This window comes from Trichomycterus rosablanca, chromosome 16 (assembly GCF_030014385.1).
Source record: "Trichomycterus rosablanca isolate fTriRos1 chromosome 16, fTriRos1.hap1, whole genome shotgun sequence".
Taxonomy (NCBI): Eukaryota; Metazoa; Chordata; class Actinopteri; order Siluriformes; family Trichomycteridae; genus Trichomycterus; species Trichomycterus rosablanca.
Genome location: NC_086003.1, coordinates 5,506,008 through 5,524,261, shown reverse-complemented (window position 1 = coordinate 5,524,261; position 18,254 = coordinate 5,506,008). Strand labels below are relative to the sequence as shown.

General features: G+C 40.8%; 1 protein-coding gene across 1 annotated transcript; it reads right to left on the bottom strand.

Annotated features, from left to right (window-relative positions):
- Positions 1–5,872: 5,872 nt before the first annotated feature.
- On the bottom strand, positions 5,873–7,655 carry LOC134330649 (vitelline membrane outer layer protein 1-like). The gene is made up of 4 exons (XM_063011860.1): positions 7,443–7,655; positions 7,099–7,223; positions 6,281–6,394; positions 5,873–6,053 (listed from the first exon to the last, which is right to left on the bottom strand). Exons 1-4 carry the CDS (start codon positions 7,653–7,655, stop codon positions 5,873–5,875), a joined length of 633 nt encoding a protein of 210 aa, XP_062867930.1.
- Positions 7,656–18,254: the final 10,599 nt, after the last annotated feature.

Genomic DNA, 18,254 nt, shown 5'->3' with positions numbered 1-18,254 from the left:
GCTTAAATATTTAATAAATATCTTTTTTGTATAGCGATTAACATCCTACCATGCTCTGGCATGTAGAAATTACTTCCCAGGGCCATCTGACCTTATCAGAGTCAGAGTCAGAGAGGTTTTATTGTCATTTCATCTACATACAAGTACATATTGAAACGAAACAGCGTTCCTCTAGGATCACGGTGTAACACGGTACAAAAAGTGCAAGACAAAACAGTGTAAATACAAAACAGTGTAAATACAAAACAGTGTAAGTACAACAATAAATAAAAAAAATCCTATAATAAATAACTACAAAAGATATTCCTAATTATCCCTAATCTAAACAAGTAATTAGAAGACAGGACTAAAGACAAGTGTTAGTGCATGATGGTGAATAGATGGTACAATGGTTCATGAGGTAGTGACATGTTGTACATTAGCAGCGTAAAATTGGCAGTGGAGCCTAAAAAGTAATAAGGTACAAAAATACAAAAAGACTTTTCAATATTTGAATAAACAGTAAAATTGGTCTGGTTGTGTTAGTCCGGATGCTGCGGTATCAGACGGGAGCAGAGTAAAAAGTCCATGTGATGGATGGGTTGGATCGTCCACAATGCTTAGAGCTTTGCGGATGCAGCGGGTGTTAAAAATGTCCGTGAGAGATGGAAGAGCGACCCCGATGATCTTTTCAGCTGTCCTCACTACTCGCTGGGGAGTCCTGCGGTCCGACGCAGTACAATTTCCGAACCAGACAGTGATGCAGCCGCTCAGGATGCTCTCGATTGTTCCTCTGTAGAACGTGGTGAGAATGGGGGGTGGCAGATGAGCTTTCCTCAGTCTTCTCAAAAAGTAGAGACGCTGCTGGGCTTTCTTGGTGATGGAACTGGTGTTGAGGGTCCAGGTGAGATTCTCTTCCAGATGAACACCGAGAAATTTGGTGCTCTTGATGATCTCAACAGATGAGCCGTCGATGTGCAGTGGGGAGTGGTCCCTTAGTGTCTTTCTAAAGTCAATGACCATCTCTTTGGTTTTATCCACATTCAGAGACAGGTTGTTGACTTGGCACCAGTCTGTTAGATGTTGTATCTCCTCTCTGTACGCTGACTCATCGTTGTCCCACCACAGTTGTGTCGTCTGCAAACTTAACGATGGAATTCGAGCTGTGCATTGCTGTACAGTCGTGCGTAAGCAGAGTAAACAGCAGTGGACTGATCACACAGCCTTGGGGAGCGCCGGTGCTCAGTGTGGTGGTGCTGGAGGTGTTCTTACCGATCCGGACGGACTGAGTGCTCTCAGTCAAGAAATCCAGGATCCAGTTGCAGAGAGAGGTGTTCAGGCCCAGCGTGCTCAGCTTTCCAATTAGATGCTGAGGAATGATGGTGTTGAATGCTGAGCTAAAGTCTATGAACAGCATCCTGACGTAAGTGTTCTTTCTGTCCAGGTGTGTAGAAGCCAGGTGGAGTGTAGTGGATATGGCATCATCCGTTGAGCGGTTAGGACGGTACGCAAACTGCAGTGGGTCCATGGTGGGAGGCAGTAGTGTCTTAATATGCCTCATGACTAGTTTCTCGAAGCACTTCACCACGATGGTGGTCGTCTTGAGGCACGTTGGAACGATGGCGCTGCTCAGGGAGATGTTGAAGATGTCAGTGAATACATCTGCCAGCTGGTCTGCACATCCTTTGAGCACTCGGCCAGGAATGTTGTCTGGTCCAGAAGCCTTCCGTGGGTTGACTCTGTGCAGAGTTCTCCTCACGTCCGCTGTGGTGAGACGAAGCACCTGGTCATCACAAGGTGGGGTCATCTTCCTCGCCAACATGTTGTTCTGCGCCTCGAACCGAGCTTCTGGTTGGGTCTGGAAGTGATGGTTCTAGTGGTAGTGACGTCCTCAATGCATTTGCTGATGTAGCAGGTCACTGAAGTCGTGTACTCCTCTAGATCAGTGTAATCGCCGTATGTTGCAGCCTCCCTAAACATGTCCCAGTCAGTGCACTCAAAACAGTCCTGAAGAGCAGAGATGGATCCTTCTGGCCAGGTTTTCACCTGTTTCTGTACAGGTCTGGAGCGCCTGACGAGTGCTCTGTATGCTGGGATTAGCATTACAGAGATGTGGAGTATCCGAGGTGGGGGCGGGGCTCTGCCCGGTACGCACCGGCAATGTTCGTGTAAACATTACCAGCGTGTTCGCTCCTCTCGTAGCAAAGTCCTTATGCTGATGGAATTTAGGGAGAACAGACTTGAGATTTGCATGATTAAAATCCCCAGCGATAATAAACAGTCCGTCTGGATGAGTGTTCTGCAGTTCGCTGATGGCTCTGTAAAGTTCGCTCAATGCTTCCTTCGCGTTTGCGCTGGGCGGAAGATACACCGCGACAATAAGTACGCTGGTGAATTCCCGTGGTAAATAAAAAGGTCTGCATCTAACAATAGCAAATTCCACCATCGGAGAACAGTACGCCACAACAAGCACAGAGTCCTTGCACCATTCGGTGTTAATATAAACACAAACGCCTCCTCCTCGTGTTTTACCGGACTGAGCTGCATTTCTATCGGCGCGATACGATGCTAGCCCGTCTAGCTGAATGGCACTGTCTGGAATGTTGTCGCTAAGCCATGTTTCAGTGAAAATTAAAACACAACAGTCCCTGTACTCACATTGGGTAGTTCGCTGAAGTCTGATACAGTCCAGTTTATTCTTCAGAGAGCATGCATTTGCGAGGAATAACGATGGTAGAGCCGGCCGGCTTGGGTTAGCTTTTAGCCTAGCACGGACCCCGGCTCGCTTTCCACGCTTCTGCTTCCTCGAGCACCGCTTGCGGCGCCTCCTCCCCCGGTCACCTGCTTCAGGTAACACCGAGGACTGCAGGCCTGGTTCGCGAAGTAGGCAGAGTTCATGCAGAGTTCGCAGCAGATCATCCTGCAGGTTGGTTTCTGACTGTTTTCTCAATTGTAGCAGTGTTTGGTGGTTGTAAACTGAGTCAAAAGTGGTTTCCATACGTTTATAAACAAAACTGTCCTAAACAAACTTACAAACTTTTCCTGAAAACAACAAAAAAAACACAGTTTTTCGACCCCAGAGCGGCCGCTGCGTGTTAACGCGCCACCATCTTGGATCTACTTATGCAGGCATGGTTCTTCTGTTTAAAAGAGCATGGGGTACAAGTTTTATTCTAGTTACAAGGTGAACTACAGCAGATAATTTTCAAAAAGTAAGTGTACACGAAACCTAACATTTTTTCAAAAAAAATACCTTCATAATGAAGAAAGAAAAAACTAAAATAAAATGGAGTAATAGTAAGGAAAATATTTTTGCCAAGTATTTAGACAAACTAAATCAGACCATTAAAGGGCTAAAAGTTTTGTTAAACTCTCTAGTTTTGCTTCAAATTAATTCTGCCAAAATTCAGTGGTTATAGATTATTGGGATATATCTATGACCTGAATGTACAATTCAAACCAGAACAAAATGGGACAGTGTAGAAAATGCAAATTAAAAAGACGCAGTGTTACATTTACAATGACTTTCATTACTTTACATTTTATATGAACCCAGTATATTTCATGTTTTGCCTGGCCAACTTCATTTTAACTTTTAACATACACATACATGCATTTTAGACCTACAACACATTCCAAAGAAGTTGGAACAGGGCAATTTAGGGCTAGAAATGAGGTAAAATAAAACTAAATAATGACGTGATTTTAAACAGTTAATGTCAACAGCTAATTATAATCATGATTTGGCACAAATCGTGTTCAGTGGGAAGGAAGAAAATGTATATTGTTCTATAATATCTTATGTTGTAAAGACCTCTTTTTTTCTGAAGGTGTAACGTAGGCTAAATTGTCAAGGTGGTTTACAGGTAGGGTTGCCAACCGTCCCGTAAAATACGGAATCGTTCCGTATTTGGAAACTAAATGTCGCGTTCCGTATTGAACTGATACAGGACGCGCTTTGTTCCGTATTTTTATCAATGGGACAGAAATGCTGCAGATTAGACTGAATCACCGGGGTTAATGATTCGAATCTTTGTACTAAATCAGGAATCACGAGTCCGAAATCTTAATTAACTCGGATCCTACGAGTCCTCTGACTGGCTGCTGCTAAGTACACAAGGCGAGTAAGCCGACTCACTGGAAACACCTCTGACTCAGATGATTTGGCTGAACCGGCTTCACTCCAGTCTATGAATCTAAGTAATAAGTTAAATATTCCAATAAACAGCGATTACACACACTGTTGTTCGTTATGTGGCTGATTTTATGCACATGCTATTATTATTATTATTATTATTATTAATCAGTAGTAGTGGTATAGATTAGTAATGCAGCATATTTTCTTGTAAGCAAAAGAACATAATATAGTTATATTATTATTAAAATGCAAATGCTTACAGGCTACTTTAGTACTGTACTGCTTAAGGAGTATCACAGCCCCCATGGTAATTTTAAACCCTTGACCCATTAATATACCCATCTGATTGGTAGGTGAGTCCACCCCACTCTCCCGCATGGTCAAGATTTCACTTTAAAAAAGTGTCAACTTGTCACTGACAGGAGAAGTGTGAGGTGCCAAGAGAATAAAGAGAGAAGGATTTATTTACAGAAGATGAGTGCATAGAAGACAAGTGACTCAACTGACTCAAGTGACCCAAGTAAACCGGATCACATTACTGAGTGACTCAGATTAACCCGAGTGCATAAAATGAACTGAATTTACCACCACTATATATACTTCGCTGTTTGAGTAGCGCAGTGGGCAGCGCGCATCACGCACGTTCTTCTGCCCTAGGTTCGAATCCGGCTTAGGGCGAAACTAAAGTAACACAAGCAGGTTAAGGTCAAATTTAGGTCAGGTTAAATTTAAGGTCAGGTTAAATCAAAGTTAAGGTTAGTTTAACTATGTGGCAGTGGTAGTTCAGCAGATTAACTACTGGACTAATAATCAGATAGTCACCAGTTGAAACCCCAACACCACCAAGCTCCCACTGTTGGTCTTTTGAGAGCAAGGCTCTCAACCCTCAGTTTGTACATTGGATTGTAAATTCACCTACTGCATGTTTTTGGAAGTGAAAGAAATCTAAAAAGATTATGCAAAACTCACACATAGTGACCAGAGCCCGGGATTAAACCCAGTGTTGTACGCCACTCACTTTTTCACTGTGCCACAAGATAAATTATATGAAATGTACCACAGTACACACAGTGTATGAACTCACTGGATAGTGTTGTAAGACTGTGAGATTCTAAGATTTCTGGGGTCTATTGTAATTTAAATTAATAAAATTCAGACTAAAAAGGAAAGAAAACATACATGCTGTGCCAAAGAATCATATTTTATTATGCATATGATTTTTCCAAACAGAATTTCGCATGAAGTAAAAATGTAGGATTACAGTAAAATCTTCTAAATTCATATAAATTCATTTAAATAATTTAAAAGTCATGAGTAAAATTAGGATGAATGTATGATTATGAATCAAACTAAATGTTAGTAAACATCTTTAATGATTTTCTAGGAAAGTAAGAATGATGGTTTTTGTCTTTATGTCTCCGAGTCCACCTACAACACAAAAGAAGAAATTAGGTAAATTAGCAGTATAATCAGGAGTGCAGATTAGATGCATCATTTTATTGCCTCCAATAAGCCAAAGTGACTTTAATTAAGAATATCAAGTATCTAATCCAACGTCTGGATCTTGAAAACACTAAAAAAGCTCCACAAATACTTCATACTTCAGTAATCTAGTTACTAAGCAGCTAGTTAATTGTGCATCTTTTGTTTTTGAGGGCAGAACAAAACTGCAGAAATGTAATCCAATACTCCTTCCTGTACTATTTAATACAGACAAATTATTTGTGTGTGATTTGTGACTTAATATAAAGTACCTTAGCTGCAGCAAAAGAAGCGGACATCATTAAGAGCGGTGTCATCACTAACACCCTGGGGAGGCTGTACTTTTGTTTGGATCCCACAAATTCCAGTTCCAGGACAAACTGGGCTCCAGCCACCCCATAAACCCCAGCTCATGCCAGAGCCATACAACACTTGATCTCCAGTGCACTTAAACCTAAAAAGAATTTTAAATAAACATGTTTGATATTCTTTAAAGTCTTTTAAGATTTTATCTATAAAATATCTATAAATATCTATGAAAATCATAAATGATTAAGAAATTTAAACTGTTTTGTAGAGTTGTTATTAGTGTTTATTGGAAACATCTTGCCAATCATTGTTAAAAATGGTAAGGAATTGTAATTGTAACCCTTTTGAGCTAATAATGTGTGAGTTACTTACTGTATGTTGTTTGCAGCTGTATCATCACCTGCCCCTTGATAAGACTCCACTCGCATCTGGAACGCTTTCAATACTCCATTTGTACACCAAGTGTCTTGTGTCCAAACTCCCCAGCTAAACAAATTACACAACAAAAATTAACTGCTAATCAAAGTCATGATAAGCTATGTGTATGTATGCAAATATATATGCATTATTCTTAATACTTTGGGAGCGCTTGTGTAAACTGCTTTAGATATTCTGACCCTAAATAGCTGACTACTTAATTTTGATTAGGGCTAGCTAAAGTGTTAAATGACCTTTCTACCCTTTTTTTTGTATTTTTTTTAAGCTATTTTAAGTACAATAAATTTATATAAGATCAAAAGTTTTTTAAAGTGTATTTATTAAGAATTTCAAAAACACATTACATCACGTTTCTACATAATCACTTTCCGATGCATTTTTCCCAGCATCGTACCAACTTTTTAATGCTATCAGCAAAAAATTTTTTTGGTTGAGCGTCTAGCCGCTGATACAGCTCTGCTTTTACATCATCATCACATGAAAATCTTCTTCCCCTTAAAGCTTCTTTGAGCGTCCAAAAAGGTAGAAATCAGATGGCGCTGAATCTGGACTAAAAGATCTCTCTGTCTCTCAGACAAATGTTTTGTCACTTGTTTTTTTTTTCTAATATTGTTTGAAATGTATCATGCCCAATAATCTTTAATACTGATAAAATGCTTATAAGTTGTTTTGGTCCATCACATGCATAGCTTGGTGTCATGTTAATAAGTAGATAGAGTGGTGTATAAAATAAAGAAAAGCTAATGGATTACCTTGCAAAGTCAGATGTGACTGTAGAATAGCTGGTAATCACACCTGAGTTGATGGGTCTAGAGCAGCGAAGGGCAATTCCGTTTAGGGCTGTGTCATCTCTCCAAAATCCCTGCGAGGGTTCGACCTAAAAGACAATTTTGGACACACAATTAAAAACTGTTTGCACATACTATTGATTAAATAAGATAAGATGCCTTTATTGTCATTGCACAGTGTACAACAAAATTGAGTAGCAATCCAATGGTGCTTACACATACAATAAGTAAAAATAGAAGCAAAGAAATTATATATACCTTTAATACCTTTCATTTGCAGAAACTGGTTTTTTTTTTAATGCATTTACCTTGAGGCTAAAGCCTGTAGCGTAGGTGCCATTTGGACACATCTGTTGAAATCCCCATGTACCCCAGATCTGTCCGTTAGCCACAGAGATCATGCCGGTATAAGCCCTGGTGAGACTTCGTGTGTCGTTAGTGCTGGTAATGTTTGCAATGTTTACACATTCTCTGAAGGGGAGAATGAGTAGAGGCAAAACAACACTTAGCACAAGATACATGTCTTCAGATTATTTAAAATCTAAAAGTCAAATTCTTCAAGTCTTTTTCTTTTGAAAGATGCTTCAGGAAGATCTTTGCTCTCTGCAGGTACACACTGGATTTACAGAGCTGTTTATATAGGGTTGAAGCGATGCCTCATCACTGTGATATAACAGGTAGAATCAGGTATGATCACATTTTTTTCTGATACTGCCACTGATCCAGTAAGTGACAAACCCAAAGTCAGATTTAAAAACATTTTTGTATCATTAGGTGTTCTAAAGCTAATCACAAATCACTTCTGATATGAAAATCAAATTTCATATTTGGTTGCAATGTCTTTAATGTTCTGTATTAGACATACAATAAAACATAAAAATAAGTGATCAGAAAGGTTTAGATTTTTAGCTTAATTTTAGCCTAATTTAATCTAATGAAAAGAACCACAGTGATGACATCCTTCCTAATTATTGAGCTGAAGTATTTCAGCTAAATGCAATTATGTATTATTTAGACAGAAAAAGTATGTTGTCTAAAATCTTGAATTCCTTTTACAGTTCACAGTTGTGAATTGTTAGCATTGTTATGTTTGAAGCTGCATTTAATTTAAAGAACTGCTTTCCAAGGTTAAGCATAAGAGTAGATCTATTGCGCTAAGAGTGGATCTATCATTTTGATTCATAGGTTGTGTGGAGTCCAGTGACACAAGAAACATCAAATGGATAGATAAAAAGATTTCACTAAATGTTAAATGTTTTTGTGTTGAGGTCAATGTCAGTGTTTGTTTAGACAAATCATTCTGTATGCATTTAAATCAATTTTAGTTATAATCACAGTACACTTAATAAGAGATAAATAAAGATTTATAAGACATACGTTCAAAGTATGTGGGCACCTCTAATAAATACTGAGCTCAGGTGTTTCAGCCACACCCTGTGCTAATGGGTGAAAATAATTGCTATTATTTATATTCCAACTTATATAGCTATAGTCCTAAAGGGTGAAGGAACAAACATGTCTAGCAAACATATGATCAGCTGTCCATATATTTTTGTCCATTTAATGTAGTTAATACTCTACACCTGTATCTGTGGCATGCTTTCTCTGACAAAAGGCAGGAAACACCCCAGAAAGGACGTCAGTTACAAGAAAACATTTACCGAAATTAAAAACAATACTAACAATATGCTAGACACTTTTACTGGCAGTAGACTTAAGCTAAGTAGTTAAAGGGATTATTTCTATAACACATAAAAAGGGTGAGGTGATAATTTTGTTGCTAATAATAATCAACAGCTTAGCAACCATTTTAACAGTCCTATTGTTTTAGAGGCAATATAATTAACACTAAGTTTCGGCTGGGCCTGTTAGTTTCGATATATGTAATGTGGCTAGCGGCCGGCTTGCCATCATGGAAAGGCAAGGGACTTAACCCTGTCTACATCATCGGCCATAAAAGCGTGATATCCCACAATGCAGTGCGCACAGCCAAAACAGTAATATGTGTTGAAAACGGGTTAATGGTTGAACTGTTGTATAAGCATTTGTGCTCACTGAGCATGTGTGTTCAGTGTAACGTAGCGCATAGCACATTCTGTGTTTGTTTTGTAAAGATTGTATAAAATGAGCTTTTTGTTAAGTGTGTTGTGTTTAGTGACCATCCTGTTCTTTTCGCTTGTTCAAGCATAGCGGGCGGGACCTGCCATATATCAGATCTGGTCTCTTTTTTCATGCCCTTGTAATTCACATGAGAGCAATTCCAAATAAAAGAGCTGCCTTCTACAGTAAAAGAGCAGAAATGTCTCTTTACGTCTCGCCGACGCCACATTGGTGTCAGAAGTGGGATGAACTAAGGGCTGGAGAAGTGGAAAGACTGATTGGCGAGATCGAGCAGCTCCAAATAAAGGCAGCAAAAGAAGACAAATTGGGGACCATGGCGAGAGATGATGCCCAATCACAGGGACCTGGACATTACGCCTACCGCTGTTCAACGGCAAATCAGCATGGCAGCATTATGAAGACCAAGTGTAGCTGATAGCGAGCTATTGCAGATTGACAAATTAGACTGTTTTGCCTCCCAGCCAGCGAGGAAACAACAACGGAGCCGACCAGGGAGGGCAGGTCGGGCCCTCGCCATGGGTGCCCTCAATCCTTACTTCATCGTAGGACACTAAGGGCAGCAGAAGGGTCTTTGACTGGCGTGCACAGTTGAAGGCAGGCAAGTAAGAGCGCTGGTGGATACGGGCTCGAACTTCTCGCTGCTGCCCCAGCTCAGGTCTGGTACTGCTGAGACGACGCAGATGCTCGGCAGTGGGTGGCTCAAGTTGAAGGTGGTTGAGCACGAGTTCTAGTTTGTGTCCATTATTGACCAATGCATTTTCTGAAAGCTGTGCACGCTTCCATTGACCTGGAGCATAACACCGTTTGTGTTGGCAGGGTTGAGGTGCCCATGACAGTGCCCGCAGAGAGCAACGGCGGCACGGTGGCAGCATACTGGTCAGTCGGTAGGGAATCTGCCAAACTAGGAGGAGCTGTTCTTTGTTTTAAGATTCTATTATTAACATTATCATTTATATTTTTTTAATTAATTATACTGTAGTTCCCCTACATATTCATATACATTAGATTTAATTACAAGATTTAATTAAGAAAAAAACAAAAGGTAACTGCAGAAAACAACAACAAATTCACTAATTAATTAAATTGTAATAGCAACGTGATCAAATCATGTTATTGTGATGATGTTGCAGTAGTTAACATGACAATAAAATCATGTTTAAAGTTCAGACAATAACAAACAAGCATTTTATAAGCAAACATTTATTAATTTATTGTCTGTTTTCACACCAGTCAGGATTGTGACTGTTCTAATTTATTGGGCGAAAGGCAGGAAACACCCCGTTTCTATTCTTTTCTATAACGTATAAAAAGGTGAGGTCATTATTTTATGGTTAGTAATAAAATAACCAACAGCTTAGCAATCATTGTAACAATTTGCCCTATTGTTTTAGAGACAATAGCTCAGTTTTGGCTGGGCCTGTTTGAGTAAAGTGTGCTTGTGATGCTGCAGCTTACCATGTATAAACTTTATTTTAAATTGATTTTTTGTACCATTGGTTGCAGTGTAGGCAGTTTTTGTTCTTGTTTTTCCAATGAAGAGTTTGAAGTTTTTAAAGGTTTTTCAGCAGGCCGGCAAAGAGTCCTGCGTACTTAAACAGTTACAGACATGAGAAACGTTCCAGGAAGTATAAATATTAAACCTCTCCTGCTAGAATGATCCTGACCAGGATAATGCAGTGGTAAAACAGACAAAAAATGAAAGAATGAATGAATATTAATAAATAATTGACACATTTAATACTACAAATTCTAACAGTAAAAAATATCATATATACTCTGGGCTTAAATATTTAATAAATATATTCCAGGGCCATCTGACCTTATCAGAGTCAGAGTCAGAGAGGTTTTATTGTCATTTCAGCTACATACAAGTACATATTGAAACGAAACAGCGTTCCTCTAGGATCACGGTGTAACACGGTACAAAAAGTGCAAGACAAAACAGTGTAAATACAAAACAGTGTAAATACAACAATAAATAAAAAAAAATCCTATAATAAATAACTACAAAAGATAATCCTAATTATCCCTAATCTAAACAAGTAATTAGAAGACAGGACTAAAGACAAGTGTTAGTACATGATGGTGAATAGATGGTACAATGGTTCATGAGGTAGTGACATGTTGTACATTAGCAGCGTAAAATTGGCAGTGGAGCCTAAAAAGTAATAAGGTGCAAAAATACAAAAAGACTTTTCAATATTTGAATAAACAGTAAAATTGGTCTGGTTGTGTTAGTCCGGATGCTGCGGTATCAGACGGGAGCAGAGTAAAAAGTCCATGTGATGGATGGGTTGGATCGTCCACAATGCTTAGAGCTTTGCGGATGCAGCGGGTGTTAAAAATGTCCGTGAGAGATGGAAGAGCGACCCCGATGATCTTTTCAGCTGTCCTCACTACTCGCTGGAGAGTCCTGCGGTCCGACGCAGTACAATTTCCGAACCAGACAGTGATGCAGCCGCTCAGGATGCTCTCGATTGTTCCTCTGTAGAACGTGGTGAGAATGGGGGGTGGCAGATGAGCTTTCCTCAGTCTTCTCAAAAAGTAGAGACGCTGCTGGGCTTTCTTGGTGATGGAACTGGTGTTGAGGGTCCAGGTGAGATTCTCTTCCAGATGAACACCGAGAAATTTGGTGCTCTTGATGATCTCAACAGATGAGCCGTCGATGTGCAGTGGGGAGTGGTCCCTTAGTGTCTTTCTAAAGTCAATGACCATCTCTTTGGTTTTATCCACATTCAGAGACAGGTTGTTGACTTGGCACCAGTCTGTTAGATGTTGTATCTCCTCTCTGTACGCTGACTCATCGTTGTCCCACCACAGTTGTGTCGTCTGCAAACTTAACGATGGAATTCGAGCTGTGCATTGCTGTACAGTCGTGCGTAAGCAGAGTAAACAGCAGTGGACTGATCACACAGCCTTGGGGAGCGCCGGTGCTCAGTGTGGTGGTGCTGGAGGTGTTCTTACCGATCCGGACGGACTGAGTGCTCTCAGTCAAGAAATCCAGGATCCAGTTGCAGAGAGAGGTGTTCAGGCCCAGCGTGCTCAGCTTTCCAATTAGATGCTGAGGAATGATGGTGTTGAATGCTGAGCTAAAGTCTATGAACAGCATCCTGACGTAAGTGTTCTTTCTGTCCAGGTGTGTAGAAGCCAGGTGGAGTGTAGTGGATATGGCATCATCCGTTGAGCGGTTAGGACGGTACGCAAACTGCAGTGGGTCCATGGTGGGAGGCAGTAGTGTCTTAATATGCCTCATCACTTCTGATATGAAAATCAAATTTCATATTTGGTTGAAATGTCTTTAATGTTCTGTATTAGACATACAATAAAACATAAAAATAAGTGATCAGAAAGGTTTAGATTTTTAGCTTAATTTTAGCCTAATTTAATCTAATGAAAAGAACCACAGTGATGACATCCTTCCTAATTATTGAGCTGAAGTATTTCAGCTAAATGCAATTATGTATTATTTAGACAGAAAAAGTATGTTGTCTAAAATCTTGAATTCCTTTTACAGTTCACAGTTGTGAATTGTTAGCATTGTTATGTTTGAAACTGCATTTAATTTAAAGAACTGCTTTCCAAGGTTAAGCATAAGAGTAGATCTATTGCGCTAAGAGTGGATCTATCATTTTGATTCATAGGTTGTGTGGAGTCCAGTGACACAAGAAACATCAAATGGATAGATAAAAAGATTTCACTAAATGTTAAATGTTTTTGTGTTGAGGTCAATGTCAGTGTTTGTTTAGACAAATAATTCTGTATGCATTTAAATCAATTTTAGTTATAATCACAGTACACTTAATAAGAGATAAATAAAGATTTATAAGACATACGTTCAAAGTATGTGGGCACCTCTAATAAATACTGAGCTCAGGTGTTTCAGCCACACCCTGTGCTAATGGGTGAAAATAATTGCTATTATTTATATTCCAACTTATATAGCTATAGTCCTAAAGGGTGAAGGAACAAACATGTCTAGCAAACATATGATCAGCTGTCCATATATTTTTGTCCATTTAATGTAGTTAATACTCTACACCTGTATCTGTGGCATGCTTTCTCTGACAAAAGGCAGGAAACACCCCAGAAAGGACGTCAGTTACAAGAAAACATTTACCGAAATTAAAAACAATACTAACAATATGCTAGACACTTTTACTGGCAGTAGACTTAAGCTAAGTAGTTAAAGGGATTATTTCTATAACACATAAAAAGGGTGAGGTGATAATTTTGTTGCTAATAATAATCAACAGCTTAGCAACCATTTTAACAGTCCTATTGTTTTAGAGGCAATATAATTAACACTAAGTTTCGGCTGGGCCTGTTAGTTTCGATATATGTAATGTGGCTAGCGGCCGGCTTGCCATCATGGAAAGGCAAGGGACTTAACCCTGTCTACATCATCGGCCATAAAAGCGTGATATCCCACAATGCAGTGCGCACAGCCAAAACAGTAATATGTGTTGAAAACGGGTTAATGGTTGAACTGTTGTATAAGCATTTGTGCTCACTGAGCATGTGTGTTCAGTCTAACGTAGCGCATAGCACATTCTGTGTTTGTTTTGTAAAGATTGTATAAAATTACCTTTTTGTTAAGTGTATTGTGTTTAGTGACCATCCTGTTCTTTTCGCTTGTTCAAGCATAGCGGGAGGGGTCTGCCATATATCAGATCTGGTCTCTTTTTTCATGCCCTTGTAATTCACATGAGAGCAATTCCAAATAAAAGAGCTGCCTTCTACAGTAAAAGAGCAGAAATGTCTCTTTACGTCTCGCCGACGCCACATTGGTGTCAGAAGTGGGATGAACTAAGGGCTGGAGAAGTGGAAAGACTGATTGGCGAGATCGAGCAGCTCCAAATAAAGGCAGCAAAAGAAGACAAATTGGGGACCATGGCGAGAGATGATGCCCAATCACAGGGACCTGGACATTACGCCTACCGCTGTTCAACGGCAAATCAGCATGGCAGCATTATGAAGACCAAGTGTAGCTGATAGCGAGCTATTGCAGATTGACAAATTAGACTGTTTTGCCTCCCAGCCAGCGAGGAAACAACAACGGAGCCGACCAGGGAGGGCAGGTCGGGCCCTCGCCATGGGTGCCCTCAATCCTTACTTCATCGTAGGACACTAAGGGCAGCAGAAGGGTCTTTGACTGGCATGCACAGTTGAAGGCAGGCAAGTAAGAGCGCTGGTGGATACGGGCTCGAACTTCTCGCTGCTGCCCCAGCTCAGGTCTGGTACTGCTGAGACGACGCAGATGCTCGGCAGTGGGTGGCTCAAGTTTGAAGGTGGTTGAGCACGAGTTCTAGTTTGTGTCCATTATTGACCAATGCATTTTCTGAAAGCTGTGCACGCTTCCATTGACCTGGAGCATAACACCGTTTGTGTTGGCAGGGTTGAGGTGCCCATGACAGTGCCCGCAGAGAGCAACGGTGGCAGCATACTGGTCAGTCGGTAGGGAATCTGCCAAACTAGGAGGAGCTGTTCTTTGTTTTAAGATTCTATTATTAACATTATCATTTTTATTTTTTAAATTAATTATACTGTAGTTCCCCTACATATTCATATACATTAGATTTAATTACAAGATTTAATTAAGAAAAAAACAAAAGGTAACTGCAGAAAACAACAACAAATTCACTAATTAATTAAATTGTAATAGCAACGTGATCAAATCATGTTATTGTGATGATGTTGCAGTAGTTAACATGACAATAAAATCATGTTTAAAGTTCAGACAATAACAAACAAGCATTTTATAAGCAAACATTTATTAATTTATTGTCTGTTTTCACACCAGTCAGGATTGTGACTGTTCTAATTTATTGGGCGAAAGGCAGGAAACACCCCGTTTCTATTCTTTTCTATAACGTATAAAAAGGTGAGGTCATTATTTTATGGTTAGTAATAAAATAACCAACAGCTTAGCAATCATTGTAACAATTTGCCCTATTGTTTTAGAGACAATAGCTCAGTTTTGGCTGGGCCTGTTTGAGTAAAGTGTGCTTGTGATGCTGCAGCTTACCATGTATAAACTTTATTTTAAATTGATTTTTTGTACCATTGGTTGCAGTGTAGGCAGTTTTTGTTCTTGTTTTTCCAATGAAGAGTTTGAAGTTTTTAAAGGTTTTTCAGCAGGCCGTCAAAGAGTCCTGCGTACTTAAACAGTTACAGACATGAGAAACGTTCCAGGAAGTATAAATATTAAACCTCTCCTGCTAGAATGATCCTGACCAGGATAATGCAGTGGTAAAACAGACAAAAAATGAAAGAATGAATGAATATTAATAAATAATTGACACATTTAATACTACAAATTCTAACAGTAAAAAATATCATATATACTCTGGGCTTAAATATTTAATAAATATCTTTTTTGTATAGCGATTAACATCCTACCATGCTCTGGCATGTAGAAATTACTTCCCAGGGCCATCTGACCTTATCAGAGTCAGAGTCAGAGAGGTTTTATTGTCATTTCAGCTACATGCAAGTACATATTGAAACGAAACAGCGTTCCTCTAGGATCACGGTGTAACACGGTACAAAAAGTGCAAGACAAAACAGTGTAAATACAAAACAGTGTAAGTACAACAATAAATAAAAAAAATCCTATAATAAATAACTACAAAAGATATTCCTAATTATCCCTAATCTAAACAAGTAATTAGAAGACAGGACTAAAGACAAGTGTTAGTGCATGATGGTGAATAGATGGTACAATGGTTCATGAGGTAGTGACATGTTGTACATTAGCAGCGTAAAATTGGCAGTGGAGCCTAAAAAGTAATAAGGTACAAAAATACAAAAAGACTTTTCAATATTTGAATAAACAGTAAAATTGGTCTGGTTGTGTTAGTCCGGATGCTGCGGTATCAGACGGGAGCAGAGTAAAAAGTCCATGTGATGGATGGGTTGGATCGTCCACAATGCTTAGAGCTTTGCGGATGCAGCGGGTGTTAAAAATGTCCGTGAGAGATGGAAGAGCGACCCCGATGATCTTTTCAGCTGTCCTCACTACTCGCTGGAGAGTCCTGCGGTCCGACGCAGTACAATTTCCGAACCAGACAGTGATGCAGCCGCTCAGGATGCTCTCGATTGTTCCTCTGTAGAACGTGGTGAGAATGGGGGGTGGCAGATGAGCTTTCCTCAGTCTTCTCAAAAAGTAGAGACGCTGCTGGGCTTTCTTGGTGATGGAACTGGTGTTGAGGGTCCAGGTGAGATTCTCTTCCAGATGAACACCGAGAAATTTGGTGCTCTTGATGATCTCAACAGATGAGCCGTCGATGTGCAGTGGGGAGTGGTCCCTTAGTGTCTTTCTAAAGTCAATGACCATCTCTTTGGTTTTATCCACATTCAGAGACAGGTTGTTGACTTGGCACCAGTCTGTTAGATGTTGTATCTCCTCTCTGTACGCTGACTCATCGTTGTCCCACCACAGTTGTGTCGTCTGCAAACTTAACGATGGAATTCGAGCTGTGCATTGCTGTACAGTCGTGCGTAAGCAGAGTAAACAGCAGTGGACTGATCACACAGCCTTGGGGAGCGCCGGTGCTCAGTGTGGTGGTGCTGGAGGTGTTCTTACCGATCCGGACGGACTGAGTGCTCTCAGTCAAGAAATCCAGGATCCAGTTGCAGAGAGAGGTGTTCAGGCCCAGCGTGCTCAGCTTTCCAATTAGATGCTGAGGAATGATGGTGTTGAATGCTGAGCTAAAGTCTATGAACAGCATCCTGACGTAAGTGTTCTTTCTGTCCAGGTGTGTAGAAGCCAGGTGGAGTGTAGTGGATATGGCATCATCCGTTGAGCGGTTAGGACGGTACGCAAACTGCAGTGGGTCCATGGTGGGAGGCAGTAGTGTCTTAATATGCCTCATGACTAGTTTCTCGAAGCACTTCACCACGATGGTGGTCGTCTTGAGGCACGTTGGAACGATGGCGCTGCTCAGGGAGATGTTGAAGATGTCAGTGAATACATCTGCCAGCTGGTCTGCACATCCTTTGAGCACTCGGCCAGGAATGTTGTCTGGTCCAGAAGCCTTCCGTGGGTTGACTCTGTGCAGAGTTCTCCTCACGTCCGCTGTGGTGAGACGAAGCACCTGGTCATCACAAGGTGGGGTCATCTTCCTCGCCAACATGTTGTTCTGCGCCTCGAACCGAGCGTAGAAGTCATTCAGCGCATCTGGAAGGGAGGCATCACTGTCACAGACGGGTGGAGTCGTCCTGTAGTTGGTGATGGCCTGGATGCCCTGCCACAAGCGCCGTGTGTCACCGCTGTTCTGGAAGTGGCTGTGGATGTTCTGGCCGTGTGCGCGCTTTGCTTCTCGGATTGCCCGGGACAGTCTGGCTCTCGCTGTTCTCAGAGCCGGCTGGTCACCTGCTTTAAAAGCGGAGTCTCGGGCCCTCAGCAGTGCACGCACCTCTGGAGTCATCCACGGCTTCTGGTTGGGTCTGGAAGTGATGGTTCTAGTGGTAGTGACGTCCTCAATGCATTTGCTGATGTAGCAGGTCACTGAAGTCGTGTACTCCTCTAGATCAGTGTAATCGCCGTATGTTGCAGCCTCCCTAAACATGTCCCAGTCAGTGCACTCAAAACAGTCCTGAAGAGCAGAGATGGATCCTTCTGGCCAGGTTTTCACCTGTTTCTGTACAGGTCTGGAGCGCCTGACGAGTGCTCTGTATGCTGGGATTAGCATTACAGAGATGTGGTCTGAGTATCCGAGGTGGGGGCGGGGCTCCGCCCGGTACGCACCGGCAATGTTTTGTTTTATGCGATGGCGACACCCAGAGTTCAAACAGTTCAAGCTGTTTTTAAAAACCTGCTTAATAGCGGGCTAACTTTTAATTTTATTTCTAAAATACCTCCGAGCCGCTTAAAAAATGCTAACAGGCCGCAGATCGGCCTCGGACTGTAGTTTGGACGTCCCTGCTTTACGGTAACAGCTAGAAAAAATAATTCGGTTGCAGATAGTCGCCATGAATGTTGCTCCCCTTAATTAACC

What these genes read in the sequence shown, in the direction of transcription:
- LOC134330649 (XM_063011860.1), bottom strand. Translation starts at nt 7,655, where the DNA reads ATGTATCTTGTGCTAAGTGTTGTTTTGCCTCTACTCATTCTCCCCTTC. An exon ending in CTACAGGCTTTAGCCTCAAG is followed by an intron (nt 7,224 to 7,442) that starts GTAAATGCATTA and finishes ATTGTCTTTTAG; the next exon opens with GTCGAACCCTCGCAGGGATT. An exon ending in GTCACATCTGACTTTGCAAG is followed by an intron (nt 6,395 to 7,098) that starts GTAATCCATTAG and finishes TAATTTGTTTAG; the next exon opens with CTGGGGAGTTTGGACACAAG.